General features: G+C 39.9%; 4 protein-coding genes across 4 annotated transcripts; 1 reads left to right on the forward strand and 3 right to left on the reverse strand.

The window, feature by feature from the left end:
• Positions 1-154: 154 nt before the first annotated feature.
• slc35a4 (solute carrier family 35 member A4) lies at positions 155-1,556 on the forward strand. Its single transcript, XM_051419598.1, is given in 2 exon segments — positions 155-199; positions 201-1,556. Coding segments are annotated over 2 exon segments (978 nt in total). The 3' UTR covers positions 1,134-1,556.
• On the reverse strand, positions 1,547-6,287 carry si:dkey-201i24.3 (kinesin-like protein klp-20). The gene is made up of 18 exons (XM_051419588.1): positions 6,271-6,287; positions 6,140-6,194; positions 5,983-6,050; positions 5,842-5,892; positions 5,632-5,760; positions 5,476-5,550; positions 5,307-5,389; positions 5,074-5,184; positions 4,747-4,875; positions 3,710-3,846; positions 3,420-3,631; positions 3,249-3,314; positions 3,043-3,142; positions 2,841-2,965; positions 2,543-2,662; positions 2,190-2,357; positions 1,829-1,979; positions 1,547-1,683 (listed from the first exon to the last, which is right to left on the reverse strand). Exons 1-18 carry the CDS (start codon positions 6,280-6,282, stop codon positions 1,610-1,612), a joined length of 1,866 nt encoding a protein of 621 aa, XP_051275548.1. The 5' UTR covers positions 6,283-6,287; the 3' UTR covers positions 1,547-1,609.
• A 146-nt stretch (positions 6,288-6,433) lies between these two features.
• Positions 6,434-9,970, reverse strand: LOC127374375 (toll-like receptor 2). Its single transcript, XM_051419595.1, has 2 exons — positions 8,873-9,970; positions 6,434-8,689 (listed from the first exon to the last, which is right to left on the reverse strand). The coding sequence occupies exon 2, from the start codon at positions 8,660-8,662 to the stop codon at positions 7,322-7,324; it is 1,341 nt and encodes a 446-aa protein (XP_051275555.1). The 5' UTR covers positions 8,663-8,689; positions 8,873-9,970; the 3' UTR covers positions 6,434-7,321.
• A 128-nt stretch (positions 9,971-10,098) lies between these two features.
• Positions 10,099-15,856, reverse strand: cd74a (CD74 molecule, major histocompatibility complex, class II invariant chain a). The gene is made up of 8 exons (XM_051419599.1): positions 15,644-15,856; positions 14,110-14,279; positions 12,577-12,674; positions 12,289-12,426; positions 12,104-12,182; positions 11,278-11,478; positions 11,103-11,165; positions 10,099-10,991 (listed from the first exon to the last, which is right to left on the reverse strand). The coding sequence occupies exons 1-8, from the start codon at positions 15,727-15,729 to the stop codon at positions 10,984-10,986; spliced, it is 843 nt and encodes a 280-aa protein (XP_051275559.1). The 5' UTR covers positions 15,730-15,856; the 3' UTR covers positions 10,099-10,983.
• Positions 15,857-19,696: the final 3,840 nt, after the last annotated feature.

Here is a 19,696-nt window from a genome sequence, read left to right on the forward strand (position 1 = left end):
AGATATATACAGTTATACAGAGAATAGTGCATGTAAGTATTTTATAATTGATATTTAAATTGTTGAGATTTATAGCTGTTTAATTTAAAAACAGCCACAAAGTGAGTTTTTTTTTTTTGCACTATAGTTAGTACTAGATTTGTTAGAAATCAGGATGATTGTGATCCAGAATGTGGGTCCCAGTTCCCCGGCAAGGGATTAGGAGACAGTGGGTGAAAAGGATTCAGTGGGGTGTCCTTTTTGGGCTGATGGTCCTCATTTACGGCTCTCATGCGCCACTCATCGCTCTCACCAAAGTAGACGGTCAAGTTCCTTTCAATCCCTCATCATGTGTTGTTATGATTGAGCTAGCTAAACTCCTGATTTCTTTGGCGACCCTTGTTCTAACTGGGGGTACATCCGCCTTAAATGCTCCTCCACCTCTAATCCTTGTGGCCCCCTATGCGGTCCCTGCCATACTATACGCTCTCAACAACAACCTGGTAGTCCTCATGCAGGCCTACATGGACCCAAGCTCGTACCAAGTCCTCTCTAACCTAAAAATTGCCTCCACTGCCCTGTTGTACTCCTTCTGCTTGGGCAAGAGGCTCCGGCCTGCTCAGTGGCTAGCTCTGGGGCTCCTCATGTGCGCAGGCGTGTGCCACACCTACAGCAGCCTGGATCTTGAGGACCCTGAAAGGGCTGAAGCTAAGGGCTCTCCCAGGCTTCATATCACAGTTTGGGGGCTTTTCCTTGTGCTGGTGTACTGCTGTGTTTCAGGCCTGGCAGCAGTTTACACAGAGAGGGTGCTGAAGAGCCAGAGGCTGCCGCTTAGCTTGCAGAATCTCTACCTCTATGTCTTTGGTGTGGCCATCAATGGGCTCTCCTCCTTCTCCGCTGTAGGGAGTGAAAAAAGCTTTTTAGAGGGATACTCAGGGGTGGTTTGGGCCATTATAGCAGGGCAGGCAGCTAACGGACTCCTGATGTCTGTGGTGCTTAAGCACGGCAGCGGGATCACCAGACTGTTTGTCATTTCCTGCTCCATGCTGGTTAATGCTCTGTTGTCTTGGGTCATCTTAGGGCTGCAGCTTACACCTTTTTTCCTCCTTCCCGTTTCTATGATTGGACTGGCAGCTTACCTTTACTACAGATAGTAAAGTCTCCACCAAACGAACCACAAGGCCCACTGAACCCAAAACGTTGCAGTCTACCTAAACTTCTGTATTCTAGTTTTTAAGCTTCAGATGTGATTTGTTTTCTGCCTTTTTATCCATCTGCCTTCTGACTTCAACATCCGGAAACCAACACTTGTATTTACCATATACCATATTATGTGTCATGTCAGCTGATGCCTAATTTTACAATTCATATGTAAGACTAACTTGTAATCCTGTTACACTGTACAATTCAAATAATAATGCAAGTATTATTATACCTTCAGTGATATATTTCTGAAGAGTGCTGCTATTGTCATCTCAGTGATTTTGTTTTGTATCGCATCCTCTGCCAAGAACGTCAAAGTTAATATCAAAGTGTTACACAGTGTGTTAATGATAACCAATAAATTGTCAAGAACAGTTTTATTTCTCATGATTTACTTTAAGCAAACAGATTCATAAACATTGTTTAGTCATTGTTGTTGAGATAGCGGCTCAGGCTTAGGATCACCTCGCACAGCTAGAGTATCCTTTAACTCTCCCAGTGCTGTCAAAGGAAAAATAAGAATGTTTAAAAGCTGGTGGGAGGAAGAATCATCGCTTGGCATCCCCGTCACATTTAACTTCAGAGGTTAGGGTAAACTCTGTAATAAAACAGCCAGTTTAGTAGAAGTTACGCAACATACGCTGACCTTTACGGAGTTGTTTGTTGTCAGCCTGCAGCTGCTGGTTCTGGGCAGACAGGTAGACGGCATCCTGCACAGCCTCCAGCAGCACACTTCTGTATCTGCCCTCTGACATCTTCCTTTGCTCCTCGCTTACCTGATGAAACACTCTGAATACCTAGAGAGCAGCAAAACAGACAACACAGAAAAACAAACTGGGAAAAGCACAGGTGACTCATGCAAACACATTTACTTCTTGCTGTAGACCGAATCACCTATACATCTATTTGTAAAAGACACTAGTGAAAAATAGTAATAAACTAATTAAATGAAAATGTGACATAATTATTTGAATCATTGTTCTCTCACTGATCCAACAAACCCTCACCTGCAGGCTCTCTTCTCTCAGACAATGCAGCTCTGTTTGGTGCCTGTGGTATTGATTCTGCAGGTCTGTCTCAGCCTGCTGGGCCTCAGCGCGCAGGGCCTCCATCTGCAGCACCAGGATGTGCCTCTCTCTGGTCAGCACCAGCAGCTCTCTCTGGGGGCCTTCCGTCTATCAGAGGAATGGATAAAACCATAAAAAATGCAAGAAAATAACAGAATTAAGTTGCAAATGCAGTGGTTTCCACTGCCCACGATAAATCCACCCTTGCATTAATTTAGACTGACTCAGCATTCTCAGCTAAGATAGATCACAAACTGAATAATGTTAAACAACAGTGCATCTCATTATCTCACCGGTAGCTGTTCCTGTGCCAACTCTCTCTCCATCTTCTCCACCTCCTCCTGAATTAATCTCCCATGGTCCTCCTTAAATTGCCTCCTCCGTTCTTGTGCTTTGTTGTATTCCAACTGAGACTGAGCATTAAATTGGCAAAATAAATGTCTTAGTGCAGCTTGCCCACTCTCACACACATAAATCTTATTTATATGTTTAATAGGATATTCACAAAGCCTTGTAAACACATTAACCAATTGGATGTATAGGTGTACAGTATTATACTTAAAATGGCAGGGCTTAGATGGATTGTGTTACTTGTTGGCAGAGGTCAGATTTCTCTGTCGCAGCCCCGTTCTTCAGTGTCTCCTCTCTGAGAGCCTCCCTCAGCTCCTGGATTCTTGCTACTCTTTCCTGGACTTTCTCTACATTCCCTTTACCCTCTGTGGATATAATAAACACATATCAGTGATGCCACTGCTAGAAAAGTTGACACATTTTTCACATCACAGCAAATTACCTCTGATATGTTCTTCCATTTCTTGTTTCAGCTGGTCTTGTAAATATTTGATTGTGTCTGTACCCTCACTATTATCGCTGCTGTTTGGGGCCCGACAACTCTGCCAAATCAGTGCAAAATACGGTGATTATTATGTTCGGAAAAACACACAATTTGTTCTCATTTTGCTAAATCTGTGTGGAAGAGTAAATAATTTATGTAGAAACCTGTGTTTTCCCTTTTATCTTCTTTGACTCTTCCCTCCTCTTCTCCCATGACTGATTTTTCACAATCTGTTGGAGAGATCACAGAAGTTATTTGAGCTCTGACCTCCAATTAGTCCCTGCTGAAGATGGCGAGAAAGCACTATTTAGTGTTAGGCTCATCTTATGAATTACCTGGAGGTTTTGGGTCAGCTCTGCTAGCCTGTAAGTGTTGTGAACTTCATCTTCCCCCTGAGACATTATCCTGGTTCTTATCGCAGTGATGTTATCTCTGATCTCTTGCTCAGTTGCCCTTGGACACCAGCGGGCGGCGGTGGCCTTAGTCACCAAACTTCTCGCTTTCTGGGCCAAAGCTAAAGCAGAGGGGGTCTCATCATCTAGAAGACCTTGTGGATAAAGATAGTCGTTGTTATGCTCAAAGAATCTAGTTAAGTTAGTGTTATTGGGCTCAGAGGATAACTTACCTTGAGGCTGGATGCAGTAAATAAGGACCGTCCTACTGTTTCCTGTTAAGGCATCGTTTAGGAGGATGTGGAGCAGTTTGTCGCTTGTTGTGGCTTCACATTGGATTCGGTCCACAACCTTCATCAGTGGGTTGACTCTGGAGAGTATTCAACTATTAACATACTAACACCACATACTAATGAATACAATGTGTGTACTAATCTTTACAATATCCTATTTTTTGCTGGTAGTGTACAAAAAAATCAACACACTTTACTGTTGCAATATTCAAGCTGCAACTTTAAAATTGCCACTACTAATTAAACAGTCAGCAAAATGTTTTTCCAAAATGTCAATAGTTATTTTTTCTGTTTTGTGAGGTGTTACTGGAACTGTTCCACATCCACAAACAATTAAAGTGGATATAAAACTTGACTGAAATAAAGTCCTGCCATGGACACAGGAAGCAAATGATGTTGTCTTCATTGTTAATCTGTCTCAATTGACAGTCCTTTTTTACAGCAGGCATTTTAACCTATAGTAGGAAAAGCACAAGTCATATGAATGACATCTGTTCTTGTCAAATGTCCCAGTAAGTCATGGCAGTATGCCAGTGAGGCAGCATGCACAAACCAGGACCCTGGAACTGAAGCAGCTGAAAGGAATTCAGCCAGCCTTAATTTCATTATTTACAACTGTACTTTTCTTACTTTGACATGTCAAACAGGCCTGTTGTTTCAAATATCTTTCAAGGAAAATACTGAACAAGGGTTTATATGTTGTAACCTTATATATATATATATATATACTGCCAATGGTTGTAACTGATGCTTTCCTACTGCTTAAAAGCATTTCCTCCTCCAGCAAAAGCCTTTTTATTAACCAGAAAGGTGGTGAATGGACGGTTCAACCCCTTCCCTTCTTCCTCCTGAATAATCATGTGAGTGATGGGTGGCCACAGTCAGAACAGTGCTTTAACACTAACGGACATTATGACACCATTTTTAGTTCCCCTGGCTGTAATGGATAGCTCACAGTATAGGAGTAAATGACCAACCCTCTGAGGTCAGTCTGGCTGGCACCTCCTGCCAGGCTGAACAGCTGCAGTCTGCTGCAGCACACCTGTGGCTCCACTTCCTCTGGAAGAAGTTTCCACTCAACAGCCACTGAGAACAGGGAACTGCATCTGAGGGAAGTACAGAACATGAAAATGCAGAGACAATAACAACATGCATTCAGTGCAGCCGAGATAAATCTGACAGATGACAATCCAATCACTCATGCGACTGTAAGACATTTAGCTCTATTGTGATCGGCCACTGTAATTAATCCATTCAAAGCAATTAAGTTAATGGGTTACTTGGCCAGAGTTTATTCGACCTACCTGCTGGAAATGGAGCCTGCATTGGCTTTCAGTGTTTCCTTGCATGTTTCATACAGAGTAAAGGCTTCTTCTGCTGAACACACACACACCTCATATAAACCTCCTACAAGACTGAGAAAAAAAAACATTCATTCAGTTAATTGTACAGATTTTGAATGGATAAGCCATTTCAATATGCATTTGTTAGTTATTGGATCTATCTTGAGGTATCAGTGGTCATCATCTGGACTCACCTCCCAAGAGCGGGGTGTGTCACAAGTTTTAGTGTCTGTCTACCAGGGTTCAGGAGATCCACAGCACTGCCATCTGGATAAAACTGTCTGACACATATCAGAAGAAATCCTGCACCATACTTTGTCTAATATGATTTGTGGTTATGCTTTATTATACGGAAGGACAAACCTGAATGAATGACACAGAGATGAACAATTCCTCTTTCATCTGTGACAACATATGACTAAACAGATTTTCCAAGACCTAAGATAGAGTGAGGAGTAAGATTAATAGTGACAAAGCATGAAACTCAATAATATTCAGATTGATTGTTTTGGGCTCCACCTGTTTTATGATACTTTGATCAATCAGAAAACTAATCTTCTCTGTGGAGGCTCCACATATCAGCAGCGCTCCATTATAACCTCTGGATATGGACTCAGTGAGGGGCTGCAGGAGCTCAGGGTGGAAACTCTGCAGGTTTATATTCAGACTTTTAGTTTACCAGTATTTGTTACTATAGCTCAAATGCAATAGTCAAAAGCTCTTCTGTACCTGGATGTTGTCAACAGTCGCAACTTGGTCAAAAGAGAAGGACTTTGCTTCCTGATTGGAAAACAGATTACAACAGCTTGAGCTTTGAGAAACACATTTCTGAATGTTGATTGTAGGTGTGAGTGAATTCAAATGTTTTACCTCATCCTTTTGTGATTTGTAGTCCACACCACGCCCTTCTTCACCAATGTATACACACTCTTTGCCCTCTGTGCATACAAAAACACAAATTTAAACACAAATCCACAGCAACAGCATAGCATAACATACAGATTTGACATTTCTGTCCTTTCTTTACCTTTGACTGTTGTAAGTACAACTCCAACTCTTACTCTTTCAGCTCCCTCACACAACTGGAGAAACATGGAATTTGGTCAAGTTTTTCTTTTTTAATTGTTACTAACGTGGTTGTAAAAAGAAGGTACTTACAGCTGCGTTCATGTTCACAGTGGCCATCCCATAAGTTCCTGTACCACAGCCACTGGGTCACCCGGATTTTATTACACCTTGCTGAAATATTAATGAGCCAGAATCTACTTTCACTTATTCAGGTGATCGGGGTGCAGTTACCAAGAGGGACAGAGAGGTCAGGTTGTCGATGAGCACTTATACATTTTTATTATGTTCTTTTGGATTATATAACAAAGAGATCAGAGTGAAATCATATTACTAACAAGTATAGTATAGTGAAAAGTAAGTTTCATTTGATCATTCACTTTAAATCATATAGATATACAAAGATTCTGCAATATTAATCAATGGTGAGATAAAAAAAAAAACAATAAACAAAAAGAAACTGTGACAGTGTTATTAGAACTGATTTGTTCTCTATTTTACATTTTATTACCCACAAGGGAACCAGCTTCTAATAAGGCATCCATTAAAAGGGGGTTGTAAGTTGTAACTAATGACTTTATTATTATTATATTATATAAAATTAATATCAATTAACAGTTACTGGTTTGATCATTTATAAGGCTTTAGGGATCAGATTTATAAAAGCACATTTGAGATGCCAGGTTGTGAAAATCATTTTGCCTGCTTCCATATCACCGGACATCAGAGCAGCCTATTCCGTCAGTCTGTGAGACTTGTACCATAAAAGGGAACTACAGCTTAGTCTAGTTAACCCTGTGCTGTAAAATGATAAATAAATCTACCTTGTGATCTTGTTTATCATTTCTATTTCATTTAGTGCAGTTATACATGTTGGTAATCCATTAATAAATGTCAAATTAATTGTCAACAAATTGATTTTGGTCCAGATCCTCTGCAGCCCTCTGGAAAAGTAATGCCGAATGCAATCCTATCAGTCAAAGGGATTTTCACAACCTGGCAAAAAGTTGTTATTAACAATAGCTGATAACTGATACAAGGTTTAGTAACTAATTTATTAACTTAATAAATCCATTAGTTAAACCCTTTATAAAGGGTGGATTAGAAAGTGGTACCCAAACAAGAATCCGATCTGCTGGAAACATCAACAAAAATAAATCAGACATGACAATAAACCTACAAAGAGGTTGAACCAGAGAGGAGAGCCATGATGTTGGGTTCCACTGGTCGGCTTCACACATGATTCAGGAAAATAATTCATTATCTGAGTCCCTTGCTGGGCCAGTGGTGTAGCACACAGAAAGTCTTCAGGGTAGTCCTCCACAGACACACTGTCTGCGCTGTCCAGGAAGGTGATGGTCTCTTCTAGGGCACAGTCACACTGATATGGGTTCCTCCCTGCGTGCAGAGTATCAAGCTGTTCCAGTGTGCTCAAACTGACATCTGTCTCTGTTATCAAGACGGTAAGCCGGTTATTGTCCACCTTTAGCACCTGAAGATGAGATAGGTTATCCAGAGAGGGGAGACGTATGAGGCGGTTATTAGACAAAAACAGCTTCTTCAGGGTCTGTGGTGGGTCATGGAATACCTCCAGAGAATTATAACTTAGATCCAGTTCTTCCAGAGATGCAGAGGTTAACTCGTTAACCTCTGTGATTCCTGAGTGGGAGAGATTGAGCATTGTGAGCGGCTTCACCTGGAAGCACTGTGGATAGTGGAGGATGGAGAAATTGTTCCTGCTGACATCAAGCTGAGTGAGGGTGGGGGTGAGACTCAGGAGCGTGCAGAGAGACTGGAGGGAGGTGAGGTTGCTGTGCCTCAGATGAAGGGATTTCAGGTACTTGAATGAAAGAGAGGCGCAATGAGAGATATTCTGTAGACTAGTGTAAGAGATGGGGTTCTCTGACAGATCTAGATGAGTCAGGTTTTCTACTCTTTGAGCCCAAATGCAGTCGGTCTCAACTAGTCCAGAACGAACAAGGCCAAGAGATTTCAGGGGGCCAAACAACCAGCGGTGAAGGGCCTGAAAGGAGGGCTGTAGGAGAGAGGGGTCCACTGTTGTGTCTTCAAGGTAGAGGGTTTTAATTCTAGATGCTTCCTGTAACAATGGAGGCTGTAAATGCTGGACAACTTCCAGAGTGGAGGAAATTATGTGAATTTCGTTCAAATTCCTTGGCAGAAAACTGATCACTACACTGATGAATGAAAAGGAGATGGTGACATTGTTGAAAATTAGTTTATTTATCTGGATCATCTGAAAACCAAGAGTGAGACCAGAGACAGCCATCTCAGATACATCCAGAGTGCCATCTCTCAGCTCCAGCTCCGAAGCCTGGAGACACATCAAATTTTCTGGGTTGAGGATACCCATACTGTTGCACACACAACGACCAGCCCCATCCTCACTAAAAATGCAAGAAGTGGCCGCTGAAGTGACAGTGAGTCCCAAAAGCAGGAGCAGAGTCAGCCTCTGATTCAGTGTCATGGTAGGCAGAAAGCCCGACAGCAAAATCTGAAAATGTCAAGATCCAAAGAAGAAATGTATATATAAAGATAAGGAAATAGAACCAAATTTTTTTTTAATCACAAATGGCATCCTGGTAACATTAAAAAATATTAAAAGGCTTTCAATTGTACCTTCTGGTCCTAAAAATACATGAATTTAATAATGTATGTCTTCAAGTCAAGTACTTACCCACTAGCTTAGCTGTAAATGTTGAGCACTTGTTGCAAGAACTGTTGGCTACTGGACGTTCAGCCTATTTATTCTCATTTGTCTTCTACAGCAACTTCCCTTCTTGTTTCCCAGACCTCTAAAAAAAGAGGAACCGATAATCCTCTCGGATATACAGTACTTCCTCAATGAAAAATGAAAATTTCCAAAATAATTATCATTACCATGGAGGGCAAGTCGAGTCAGCAACTCTCCAGTGATTAAAATTAGTCTTGCGGATATGTAACCCACAAGAATATGAAGAAATAACCTCTCACCAACAGAGATGCTCAAATCAAATTTTCATGCCCTCCCTGTCCAGTGAAAATCATGTATCTCCAAATTTCTTTATGGGTTGAGAAAATTATCCTACTTCTTATGCTAAATAAACTATTTAAAAAGCCTCTTGGATTAACAGGAACATGAATTGTCACAAAGTAGTAAACATGGCTGTTTTTCTGAGCTCAAGAAAAGTTGACTGATTGGAGATACATGGTTCTCATAGGACAGCAATACTACACACATATGATCATCTTAAAGAATAAGAGGCATTGCTGTATATCAAACTACCCAACAGAATATAAAGCAGTTAAAATGAGCATACATGTAAACATCAAATGCAACATACACATTAAAGAAGTAATATTAATCAAAAAATGTCATATATAATCGTAAAACACTGGCAGGAAAACCGTTTCTGTAAAAAGATACTACTACTACTTCACTACCTTCACAGTAAGTGAAAGTACACTTACATGCAAACATACATATACATACGTATAAACAACTGACAGAAATCCACCTGGTTTTCTGCTTTGCTTATCAGATTTAGTTCATTTAATTTGATGAATATTTGAAGATAAGCAGGGCCTTATTTAAACTGTGCCAGCTTGTTAATTTTGCACATTTTGTGTCCGTCTCTCTTGGATAATGATCTTAGAACATGTATGAGGAGGTGAACCTGCAACATGTTGTTGTTTATGAAGTGGAAATGTCTCAAGTGTAAAATGTAATAAGTCTGGGGTGCTTCAGTGAAAAGGGAAAAACCAGAGACAAAACCAGAAACAGATACCAGAAAATCCAGGACAAAGTGTCATCTGCATCTAATCAGGTTCAAGTTTATTTAGGCCTTATTTTGTCTATAGCTTTAACAGTTATTTGATCTCAGTAGGACATGACTCGGGTTGAACATATAACAATGCAAACAATGTGGTTAGGAAAACTTTATTTAGCCTTCTTAACACATACCTACAATACCTACACAGGAAAATCAATCCCTCATACAGTCACAGTGTCGCACACTTCTAAGGGCTGGTTCACCCCAATGAAAAAAATTAAACTTAAAAAGTAAAACAAGTAGCTGGGTTTTCATTGGTGGTCCATGCAGCATTGAAAAACATTCCAACAATTAAACAGCCACATCTCTTTCAAGAAACCGTGTCCCCATTACTCTGAATGGCCCACAGACTACACTGGCAACAGTTTTTATTGGAAATACTACCAAAGAAATAATGCCTATGAAAACTGTCCCCAGTGTGGTCTGCGGGTTATTCAGAGAAACAGGGGACACTGTTTCTGTAAAGAGTGTGACTATATTGTTAAATATAATTTTTCAATGCTGTGTGCACCACAAAAAAAACAATCTCCTCCATTGCAGGGTTCTTGAGGCATACACCTCAGAGATGATATCTTGAAAAATGGGTAAGTAAAACCTAGTAGCGGTAAGGGGGAAATATGTAAAATGGGTGAACCGACCCTTTAAGCATTCCTCAGAGACAGACATGTTTATTACACACACACTTTAATATACTGAAGATGATATGAACATCTAGGATAAAAATGTCAATGAGAACACCCCAAAATCATTCTGTTTTAAAGACAAAAACTGCAAATATTAAAAGCAATAAACTGTAACAGGCCTCTATTGATTTGATTTCAAGCAGCCAGGAGAATGGTTAAAATCAAGAGAATACATGAAAGATTAACTGATTTATGGAATTAAAAGAAATTGGCATGTGGGTCAGCATCCAGCTTAAAATTACAGATTTGTCATGCCCGCGAAGATTGGTGGATCAAAGAAGCATCCAAGACTTTTACTGATCTGGAAAAAAGAAAAACACAGGAAGTGATGAATGATGTTTTAGCAGCCAACAAATGCCTGTCAATAAACACTGAAACTATCCACTAAAAAACCCTAATTGGAGGCACTCACCATCAAAGCTGAGGGTCTTCTGCATCAGCCTGGGTGCAAGCATCACACGGCGAGGCATTGAGCCTGAAATGAACAGGAAAATAGGGCAATTAAGCTACTTTCATCATCCATGACAGCCTTGCATGTGCATGAATCATGCAGCGTTGAATCAAGTCCTTTAATCTGTTTCGTCTACCTCTCTGGCAGTCGGGGCGGCCGCGCATGGTGGTGCCCTCAATGGCTGTGCCAGTCTCATCCACACACCAGCAGTAGCCAGTGGCGTGCCAGCACTGCATGGGCTTGTAGCGGCCCTGCTCGTCACACTGGGGCTTGTAGGACCCGATCTTGCTGGGTCCAGGTGCTGCCTCCATCTGGCATTTGGTCTTGATCAAAGAGGCTGAGTTTAGGAAAAAGTAGAGAACGTTGGGACATTAAAAGCCTGATTGGTGTATCACTGGTGACTGCAGCAAAGTCAAAGTAGTAGTGCTGCATTTTGGGAAATACACTTATTTGCTTTCTTGCAGAGAGTTAAATAAGAAGTAACACTCTTGTGTCCATTAAATATCAAGCTACAGCCAGCTCAGCTGTGACACTATTAACGTGTTTGTTTAATCAGTAAAACCAAAGTGTAAAAACAACAATTCACAGTGTTAGAGGGGTTATGTGCAGAATTATATCTTGGCTATGAACAATAAGTGTAATTAGTCAGCTTTAGAGGTGCTAGTAGGTGGATTTTGTTATCTTCAGACTCAGCCAGGCTAGCTGTTACCCCATTTCCAGTGTTTATGCTAAGATAATAAGCTGCTGGCTATTATTCAAGATACACATGTGAGAGCTGGTATTGATTTCTCATGTATTTCCCCAAAATATCTCTCTTACATCAATATCGTCACAGTTATATATTACAGTCTTTGGACCTTAAACCCCTGACATGTATGAAAACCAGCATCTACTGTCACAGCACCAGTCTGTCTCACAACATCAGCAGAACATTAAACCGTAAAAGAAAGAGTTGCGGTAACCTGGGTCAGCTGTTGGGGGCACAGGTGTCTTCTGGGCCATCTGGAAGATCAGCCAGTAACGCATCCAGGACTCAAAGCTCTGCAGAGAGCAAAATGTTAAAGAAGTCAAACATGACAGACAAGATAATTTACTAATTTCTATCTTAGTTTTAGTAGTTTCTGTGTAAATCTGTGCGCGGCTTTACCTGCCACTCGCTCTCATTGATGTGCTGCTTCAGGCTCTGCAGATTGGCCATGAAGGTCTCGTTGAACTGTGGCAGCTGGGAGTCCTGAATGAGATCCTTCACCTGTTTCTCCACACTGACAACAGTGTCTTGCAGTTTCTGATGGGAGGATACAGAGGAGCCAAATATATGAAGAATGTTCCTTTACATTCATGTTTAAATGTATTAATTCATTATACATCATCAATATACAATATTTTCAGTTTCAAACAAGCTTGTTGCCTCCTTTATACAGTGAAATAAACCTACAGTCAGGGGTGTCTTGGTTGCCTTGGAGTCCTCATCCGTGAAGTCCATCAGCATAGGAAGGCTGCTCATGGGCATGTGCATCCTCACTGGAGCCACCGCTGTAAAAAATAAACAAAATAATTAATTAATTAACAAAGAAAACCAAAACAGAAAATAATTATGAGACTGCAAAAACAAGCTTTGGGGAGAGAATTTCTGTTTGTTTTTTACTGAAAAATGTGTGGATGTAACATTTGAAAAGAACTCCTGATAACAACTGATATCTTTGGGGTATAAAATACACACAACTACCGGATTTAAAATATTACACATTTAACATTACCCACAGAAACAACTTGAACTAAAACACATACAATAAAAAACAGGCAACATGTAAACAAAACCTAGCTTTTCATCACAGCAGCTCTGCTACACACAGTGCCAGATAATATATAAAGGGAACTCCACTGCTTGAGATGATAAAATAGACATACCTATAGCAAACAATCTGATTTATCCCCTCTAAGAAGCATGTAAGGGGATGAATTGTGACTTAGCAGCTAAAGGTTCATATTGTTACTGTTAATCAAAAGAACATACAGTTTATTCAGGGTCCACAATGATCTTTGCTGCTTTTTTCATGACTGATCGCTCGTACGCGCCCCAATACTTTCCTCATTATCCTCATAGCTATTTTGTGTGCTCTGGCAGGCCTGCTTTTCAGCTGCACTGTTAAGTTGCCAAACATGCTGTGATTCCACATCTAATGATGCTCTCTAGGATCGCCCGGTAAAACATCAGCATGATCTGGCTGCCATCCAGTCTCAATCGCCTTAGAAAGTCTCCGCTGCAGTCGATTGCACAGGTGATCAGTGTGTGTTTTCCAGCAAAGAAGGCCGTCCATGTGGACACCTAAATATTTATAGGAGGACGCCTGGGTGAGTTTCTGGGTTTTGATGACCACTGCTCGTGATCATTTTTTATTTTTTTGCAGGGTTCATGTTTGTAACTGATTTCATAGTGTCCCAAAGTTTTTGGGATTTGTTTGAATTCTGTCTTTATTTCTAAAAACCTTTTTCCTATTTCTGCAGTCTTTAATTTATTTTGTAATTTAGGGTTTATTGTTAGGATAATCAACGACATCCTTCTTGTCTACCACTGTCCATGCAGAATTTTATGTAATCAATTATGATAACTGTAGTTTCATCAAGCATAGAATATGGACCAGTCCGTGCACATAAAACAGCCCCTATCGTCTGTCCACACATTAACAGACTGAGTCACTGCTGTGTGAGTCCTCTCTCCATGCCTATGAATAAACCTTGTACTCACACAGACGTGATTTAGACTTTTACTTAAAGAACCTGAAGTAGACCGACCAGCAAAACTTTCATTTCTCTGTCCGGCTTTCAGATCAAGTTCCTTACAGAAAAACTCTCACTTCTCTCTTCAGATCACATCCTCAATTCTACAGGCTCGTCTGACGAAGACTATTACTCAATAATGACCTAATGGACCCCCCTGTCTGATAGAACTTTAACACCCCCCTTTTACCCTGGGAGGAGCGGGTCAGCTGCTTGGTCATTCTCTCCGAGTTCTTCTGCAGCGTGTGGATCTGCTCCTTCTGGCCGAATACCATGTAGGCAGTGAAGACCTGGCTGGCCAGCAGCAGACATGCCAGGGTTGTCAGGCCTGCTATCTTCAAGGCACGGCTGTTGGAGCCCCTGAGAGTAAGAGAAATATAAAAATGATGTGTCTCTTGGACAGAATAAATCAGCAGGGGAGGGGGGATAACAAGTGTTAGGGAGACGTACAGCCACATTTTGACAGACTAAAAGTCTGATGTTACATTACACAAAATGTGCCAAAGAATTAAAGTTATTTGGGGATTTCCAAAAGTGCTCTGCGTGGTACTTTCACAGTCATTTTGTTTTAATACTTAGTTTGGACAGTCCAGCACACACACAAAAAAAGGCCCATAAGCAAACAAACAATCTGATGGTGTTATCCATATTCTAAAGAAAAGCAAAAACAAAGTAATCCCTTGAATTTACAACATTAATACTTACAATAATGTATATAAAAGACAAAAATATATTCAGCCTTTTATCTGTGGCTCATTATTAGCCAATAGAAAGTGAACATCACTTGTTACCAGGCAGACATCTTTCCCTGATGTAAGGAAGTACACACCCAGCTGCTATTTAGAGTCTATTTAAGATGTATAAATCGGTGTAAAATGTTTGTTTCTACTTATAAAAAGGTTCAAGCCCACAACTGTACATTCATTTATTTTACTGTTCTGCTACAATGAAAAGTTAAACTTCAACCCACAAATTGGAAAGAACATGTACTTCCATGTGATGTAAACAATGTCATCATATCTAATCTGATAATTTTATGATTATGTTTTAGTTAAATGTTATTTGGATAGAATAGTATTTAAACTAAATACATGTATAACAACAAAATAGTCAGTAAGGGGAGGAAAACAATGATTGTGATTCATAAAAAAAAAAAAACGTTTTCTACATTATATACATTAATTAAAAAATGTTATTCAATTGTAATACTTATAAAGGATGTTTTAAACTATATTCTAAGTTAAATGTTGAGCATTGGCCAGTGTTTTCCTCTGTGGCGAATTATGAACCAATAGCATGACCTCATCATCACCAGTTACTAGGCAGACAACTTCTCTTGGTGCAGGGTGAAGTGAATGTTACTGAAGATATTTAATGTAAAAAAAAAAAAACGAATTTAAACATAAAAAAGTTGTAAAGAATAAACTAAATCCACTAATTACTTCATGAACTAAGCTAAATCAAATTACAGGTTACAAACCAATACCATCCCATTTAGGAATAACAGAATATATAAAACACAATTTAAACAAATGCATAATGTCAATAAGTGCACTAAACAACTTGAACTGTGATACATAAACATTTTAAGTTTTAACTGCTTGATTCAAACCAAGCTGTACATAGAAGAGCAAGTACTTTATTAGCAAACATAAGCTCATCAGCTACTGCAGAGCAAACAGCTGTTGTTATGAGTATACATTTATAAAGTAAGCTCCTCTCACCCTCTTGGTCTTCCAGAGAGAACAAGGGCTTCCTCGCTGCCTGCCAGACTCCCTGTGGCCAGGGGTGCATCTTCAGAGTGGGCCATCTGTCCCAGACGATTCTCTCAGCCGCTTCAAAGCAACGAAATACACGAAGCACAGCTGTTCAAGTAGATAAATGGTCAAATAAGGAAGGACAACCAGACAGGTTCCTGAGAAAGGTGAAGGGATGCGGAAAGTCCCCCCAGTCTTAAAAGCGCTGGGGGATGGCTCAGTGCTGCTGTGAGAGCGTGCGAGCTGTGATTGGTCAGATTATCATCATCACTTGTTGATAGAGGCAGACAATACTGAAGGAGCATGGTGTATTTACGACCTGCACTTGTTCTATTATATGGTATTTTCTATTGTTTATGCTAACTCTAACTAAGCTAGTATGGTGCATTTGGTTAAAGTAGGTTTAATACTACTACTAGGTGTTTTTAAAATACTACTATGTATTATTACTCAGAGAAATAGTATTACTTGGGAATATTTTGTTAAGTTTTATTTGTATGTATATATATATATATAGTTTATGTTTTCCTATGAGCAAAGTTACAAAGTGCTTTGCAGGGAAAGAAAGAAGCAATCAATAAAAGGCAAAAAGTAAACAAAAGAACTATACCTCTAATACCAACAATAATAGAGCACTAATACATTTGACAATAATAAAATGCTCTTATTCTGAAATATTAGTCAGTAGAAACCATGAAAATGTATTTATTTATTTTATTTTTACGTGTAGCAGTTCATCTTTAATCAATTTGTTGTCCTCTGTTTACTTCCTGTAGCAATAGACGAAGACAGATTCTTTGGTACATTTTTGGTGTTTCCCCAACAAGGAATTAAAACTAAGGTAACATGAGCCACTTGTAAATCTACCTTGGACTAGTTGAAACATCAGAAGGACAAACAACAACAAAAGTCTTATTTTGTTGCTGAATAGGTCTATGCTTCATGTGATTATTAGAGATATTCAGGTTGCTTTCTTCTCGAAAGTACCTCACTATGAAGTGAAACCAAAAGGCAAACCAATCTGGTTTCTGGTTGTATTCAAGCCAGACAGTCCAAGTTTCCAGAAATCTCTGCACAAAAGCACTCACCATCTTCCTGCTTTGTGACGCACAATTAAATAAAACTTGATTTGTTCTGTTAATAGATACTAGTGCAGTGCCCGTACGAATTATGTATTGCTATAGAAAAGTGTGAGGTTAAGTAGCTTTTTCATGGATGGCCAAATGAGGTTGTGTTTGAAGGTGGGACGTCTGGGACATTTAGGACATATTATTTAATTCAATTCAATTCAATTCAATTTTATTTGTATAGCGCCAATTCATAACAGAAGTTATCTCAGGACACTTTTCAAATAGAGCAGGTCTAGACCGAACTCTTTATAACATTATTTACAGAGACCCAACAGTACCACCATGAGCAAGCACTTGGCGACAAGGGCAAGGAAAAACTGCCTGTTAAAAGGCAGAAACCTAGGACAGATCCTTCAGCTCTAGGTGGGTGGTGGTCTGTCTCGACCAGTTGGGGTGAGAGAAAGAGAGAGAGAGAGAGACAGACAGACAGACAGACAGACAGACAGACAGACAGACAGACAGGCAGACAGACAGGCAGACAGACAGACAGGTGTAAAGCAACAACAGTATTGGCAATGGCAATCTAGCAGGACCATGGCAGGAGGCTCCACCAGGATCGATAAGAACCTGTGAGACGAGAAAGCACAAGAACTCCGGGGAAGAAGTGAAGTTAGTTACATGCATTAATGGGACATGAATGAGTGCAGAAAGAGAGAGGAAGAGAGGAGCTCAGTGCACCATGGGAAATCCCCCGATAGTCTAGGCCTATAGCAGCATAACTAAGGGATGGTTCAAGACTCACCTGATCCAGCCCTAACTATAAGCTTTATCAAAGAGGAATGTCTTAAGCCTACTCTTGAATGTGGTGAGGGTGTCTGCCTCCCGAACCACAACTGGAAGCTGGTTCCACAGGAGAGGAGCTTGGTAACTGAAGGCTCTGGCTCCTGTTCTACTTTTAGAGACTATAGGAACCACAAGTAACCCAGCATTCAGAGAACGTAGTGTTCTAGAGGGGTAATAGGGTACTATGAGCTCTTTAAGATATGAAGGGGCCTGACCATGAAGAGCTTTATATGTGAGGAGGAGGATTTTAAATTCTATTCTACATTTTACAGGGAGACAGTGCAGAGAAGTTAGTACAGGAGAGATGTGATCTCTTTTTCTAGTTCCTGTCAGTACTTGTGCTGCAGCGTTCTGAATTAATTGGAGCGTTTTAATGGACTTATTGGGGCAACCTGATAACAAAGAGTTGCAGTAATCCAGCCTTGAAGTAACAAATGCATGGATTAGTTTTTCTGCATCTGTCTGTGATAGGATGTGTCTAATTTTTGTAATATTATGTTAATGAAAGAAGGCAGTCCTGGAGGTCTGCTTTATGTGGGAGTTAAATGACAACTCCTGATCAAAGATAACTCCAACATTCCTGACAGTGGTGCTAGAGGCCAAGGTAATGCCATCTAGAGTAACTATATCTTTAGACAGTGAGTCTCTAAGGTTTTTGGGGCCAAGAACAAGAATTTCTTTTTTTCTGAGTTTAACATCAGAAAATTGCAGCTCATCCAGGATTTTATGCCCTTAAGACATGTTTGTAATTGAGATAATTGATTAATTTCATCGGGCTTAATCAATAGATATAACTGCGTATCATCTGCATAACAGTGAAAGTTAATGGAGTGATTCCTAATAATTTTGCCTAAAGGGAGCATATATAAAGTAAATAGTATTGGTCCAAGTACAGAACCTTGTGGAACTCCATGACTAACTGTAGTATTAATTGAAGATTCATCGTTAACATGTACAAACTGCGAACGATCTGATAAATATGACTTAAACCAACTTAGTGCGGTTCCTTTAATGCCAATTTGATGCTCAAGTCTCTGTGAAAGAATATTATGGTCAATGGTGTCAAATGCAGCACTAAGATCTAATAATACAAGTACAGAGACAAGTCCATTGTCAGAAGCAATCAGAAAGTCATTATTAACTTTAACCAGAGCTGTCTCTGTGCTATGATGAACTCTAAATCCTGACTGAAAATCCTCAAATAAACTATTGTTATGTAGAAAGTCACACAACTCTTTGGCGTCTACTTTCTCCAGAATCTTAGAGAGGAAGGGGAGGTTAGAGATTGGTCTATAGTTGGCTAAAACCCCTGGGTCAAGAGTGGGCTTTTTAAGAAGGGGTTTAATTACAGCTACTTTAAAGGACCGTGGTACATATCCTGATAATAAAGAAAGATTAATCACATCCAGTAAAGAAGTGCCAATTAAGGGTACGGCTTCTTTAAGCAGCCTAGTTGGGATCGGGTCTAATAGACAGGTTGATGGCTTCGATGAAGAAATTATTGAAGTTAACTGATGAAGATCGATAGCAGAAAAACAGTCTAAATATATATCTAAGTTTACATTAGTTAAAGTTCCTGAACTTGGAGAGCCACTGATAACTGTTGATGGCAGTTGGTGATTAATTTTCTCTCTAATAGTAATAATTTTATTATAAAAGAAGCTCATAAAGTCGTTGCTACTTAAGTTTATGGGGATATGTGGCTCAATAGAGCTGTGGCTCTCTGTCAGCCTGGCTACAGTGCTGAAGAGGAACCTAGGGTTATTCTTATTTTCTTCTATTAGTGCTGAATAATAGGCTCCTACGGAGGGCCTTTCTATAGGTTTTAAGATTATCTTGCCAAATTGAGCGATATTCTGATAATTTGGAAGAGCGCCATTTCCTTTCAGATTTCCTAGCTATTTGTTTTAACTGGCGGGTTTGGTGGTTGTACCACGGTGCCAGTCTCCTATGTTTAAATAATTTCCTTTTTATAGGAGCGATAGAGTCTAATGTTGATCGTAGTGAGCCTGCAGCACTATCAACAAGATTATCAATTTCAGAGGGAATAAAGTTGTTATAGGATTGTGTTAAATTCAGACATGGCATTGAATTAAACACTGAAGGA

Source organism: Dicentrarchus labrax, unplaced genomic scaffold (assembly GCF_905237075.1).
Source record: "Dicentrarchus labrax unplaced genomic scaffold, dlabrax2021, whole genome shotgun sequence".
NCBI classification, from domain to species: domain Eukaryota; kingdom Metazoa; phylum Chordata; class Actinopteri; family Moronidae; genus Dicentrarchus; species Dicentrarchus labrax.

What these genes read in the sequence shown, in the direction of transcription:
- si:dkey-201i24.3 (XM_051419588.1), bottom strand. An exon ending in TTACTGCATCCAGCCTCAAG is followed by an intron (nt 3,632 to 3,709) that starts GTAAGTTATCCT and finishes TTTATCCACAAG; the next exon opens with GTCTTCTAGATGATGAGACC. An exon ending in AGATAAAAGGGAAAACACAG is followed by an intron (nt 3,143 to 3,248) that starts GTTTCTACATAA and finishes CTGATTTGGCAG; the next exon opens with AGTTGTCGGGCCCCAAACAG.
- LOC127374375 (XM_051419595.1), bottom strand. Translation starts at nt 8,662, where the DNA reads ATGACACTGAATCAGAGGCTGACTCTGCTCCTGCTTTTGGGACTCACT.
- cd74a (XM_051419599.1), bottom strand. Translation starts at nt 15,729, where the DNA reads ATGGCCCACTCTGAAGATGCACCCCTGGCCACAGGGAGTCTGGCAGGC. An exon ending in GCTGACCCGCTCCTCCCAGG is followed by an intron (nt 12,675 to 14,109) that starts GTAAAAGGGGGG and finishes TATTTTTTACAG; the next exon opens with CGGTGGCTCCAGTGAGGATG. An exon ending in TCAATGAGAGCGAGTGGCAG is followed by an intron (nt 12,183 to 12,288) that starts GTAAAGCCGCGC and finishes TGCTCTCTGCAG; the next exon opens with AGCTTTGAGTCCTGGATGCG.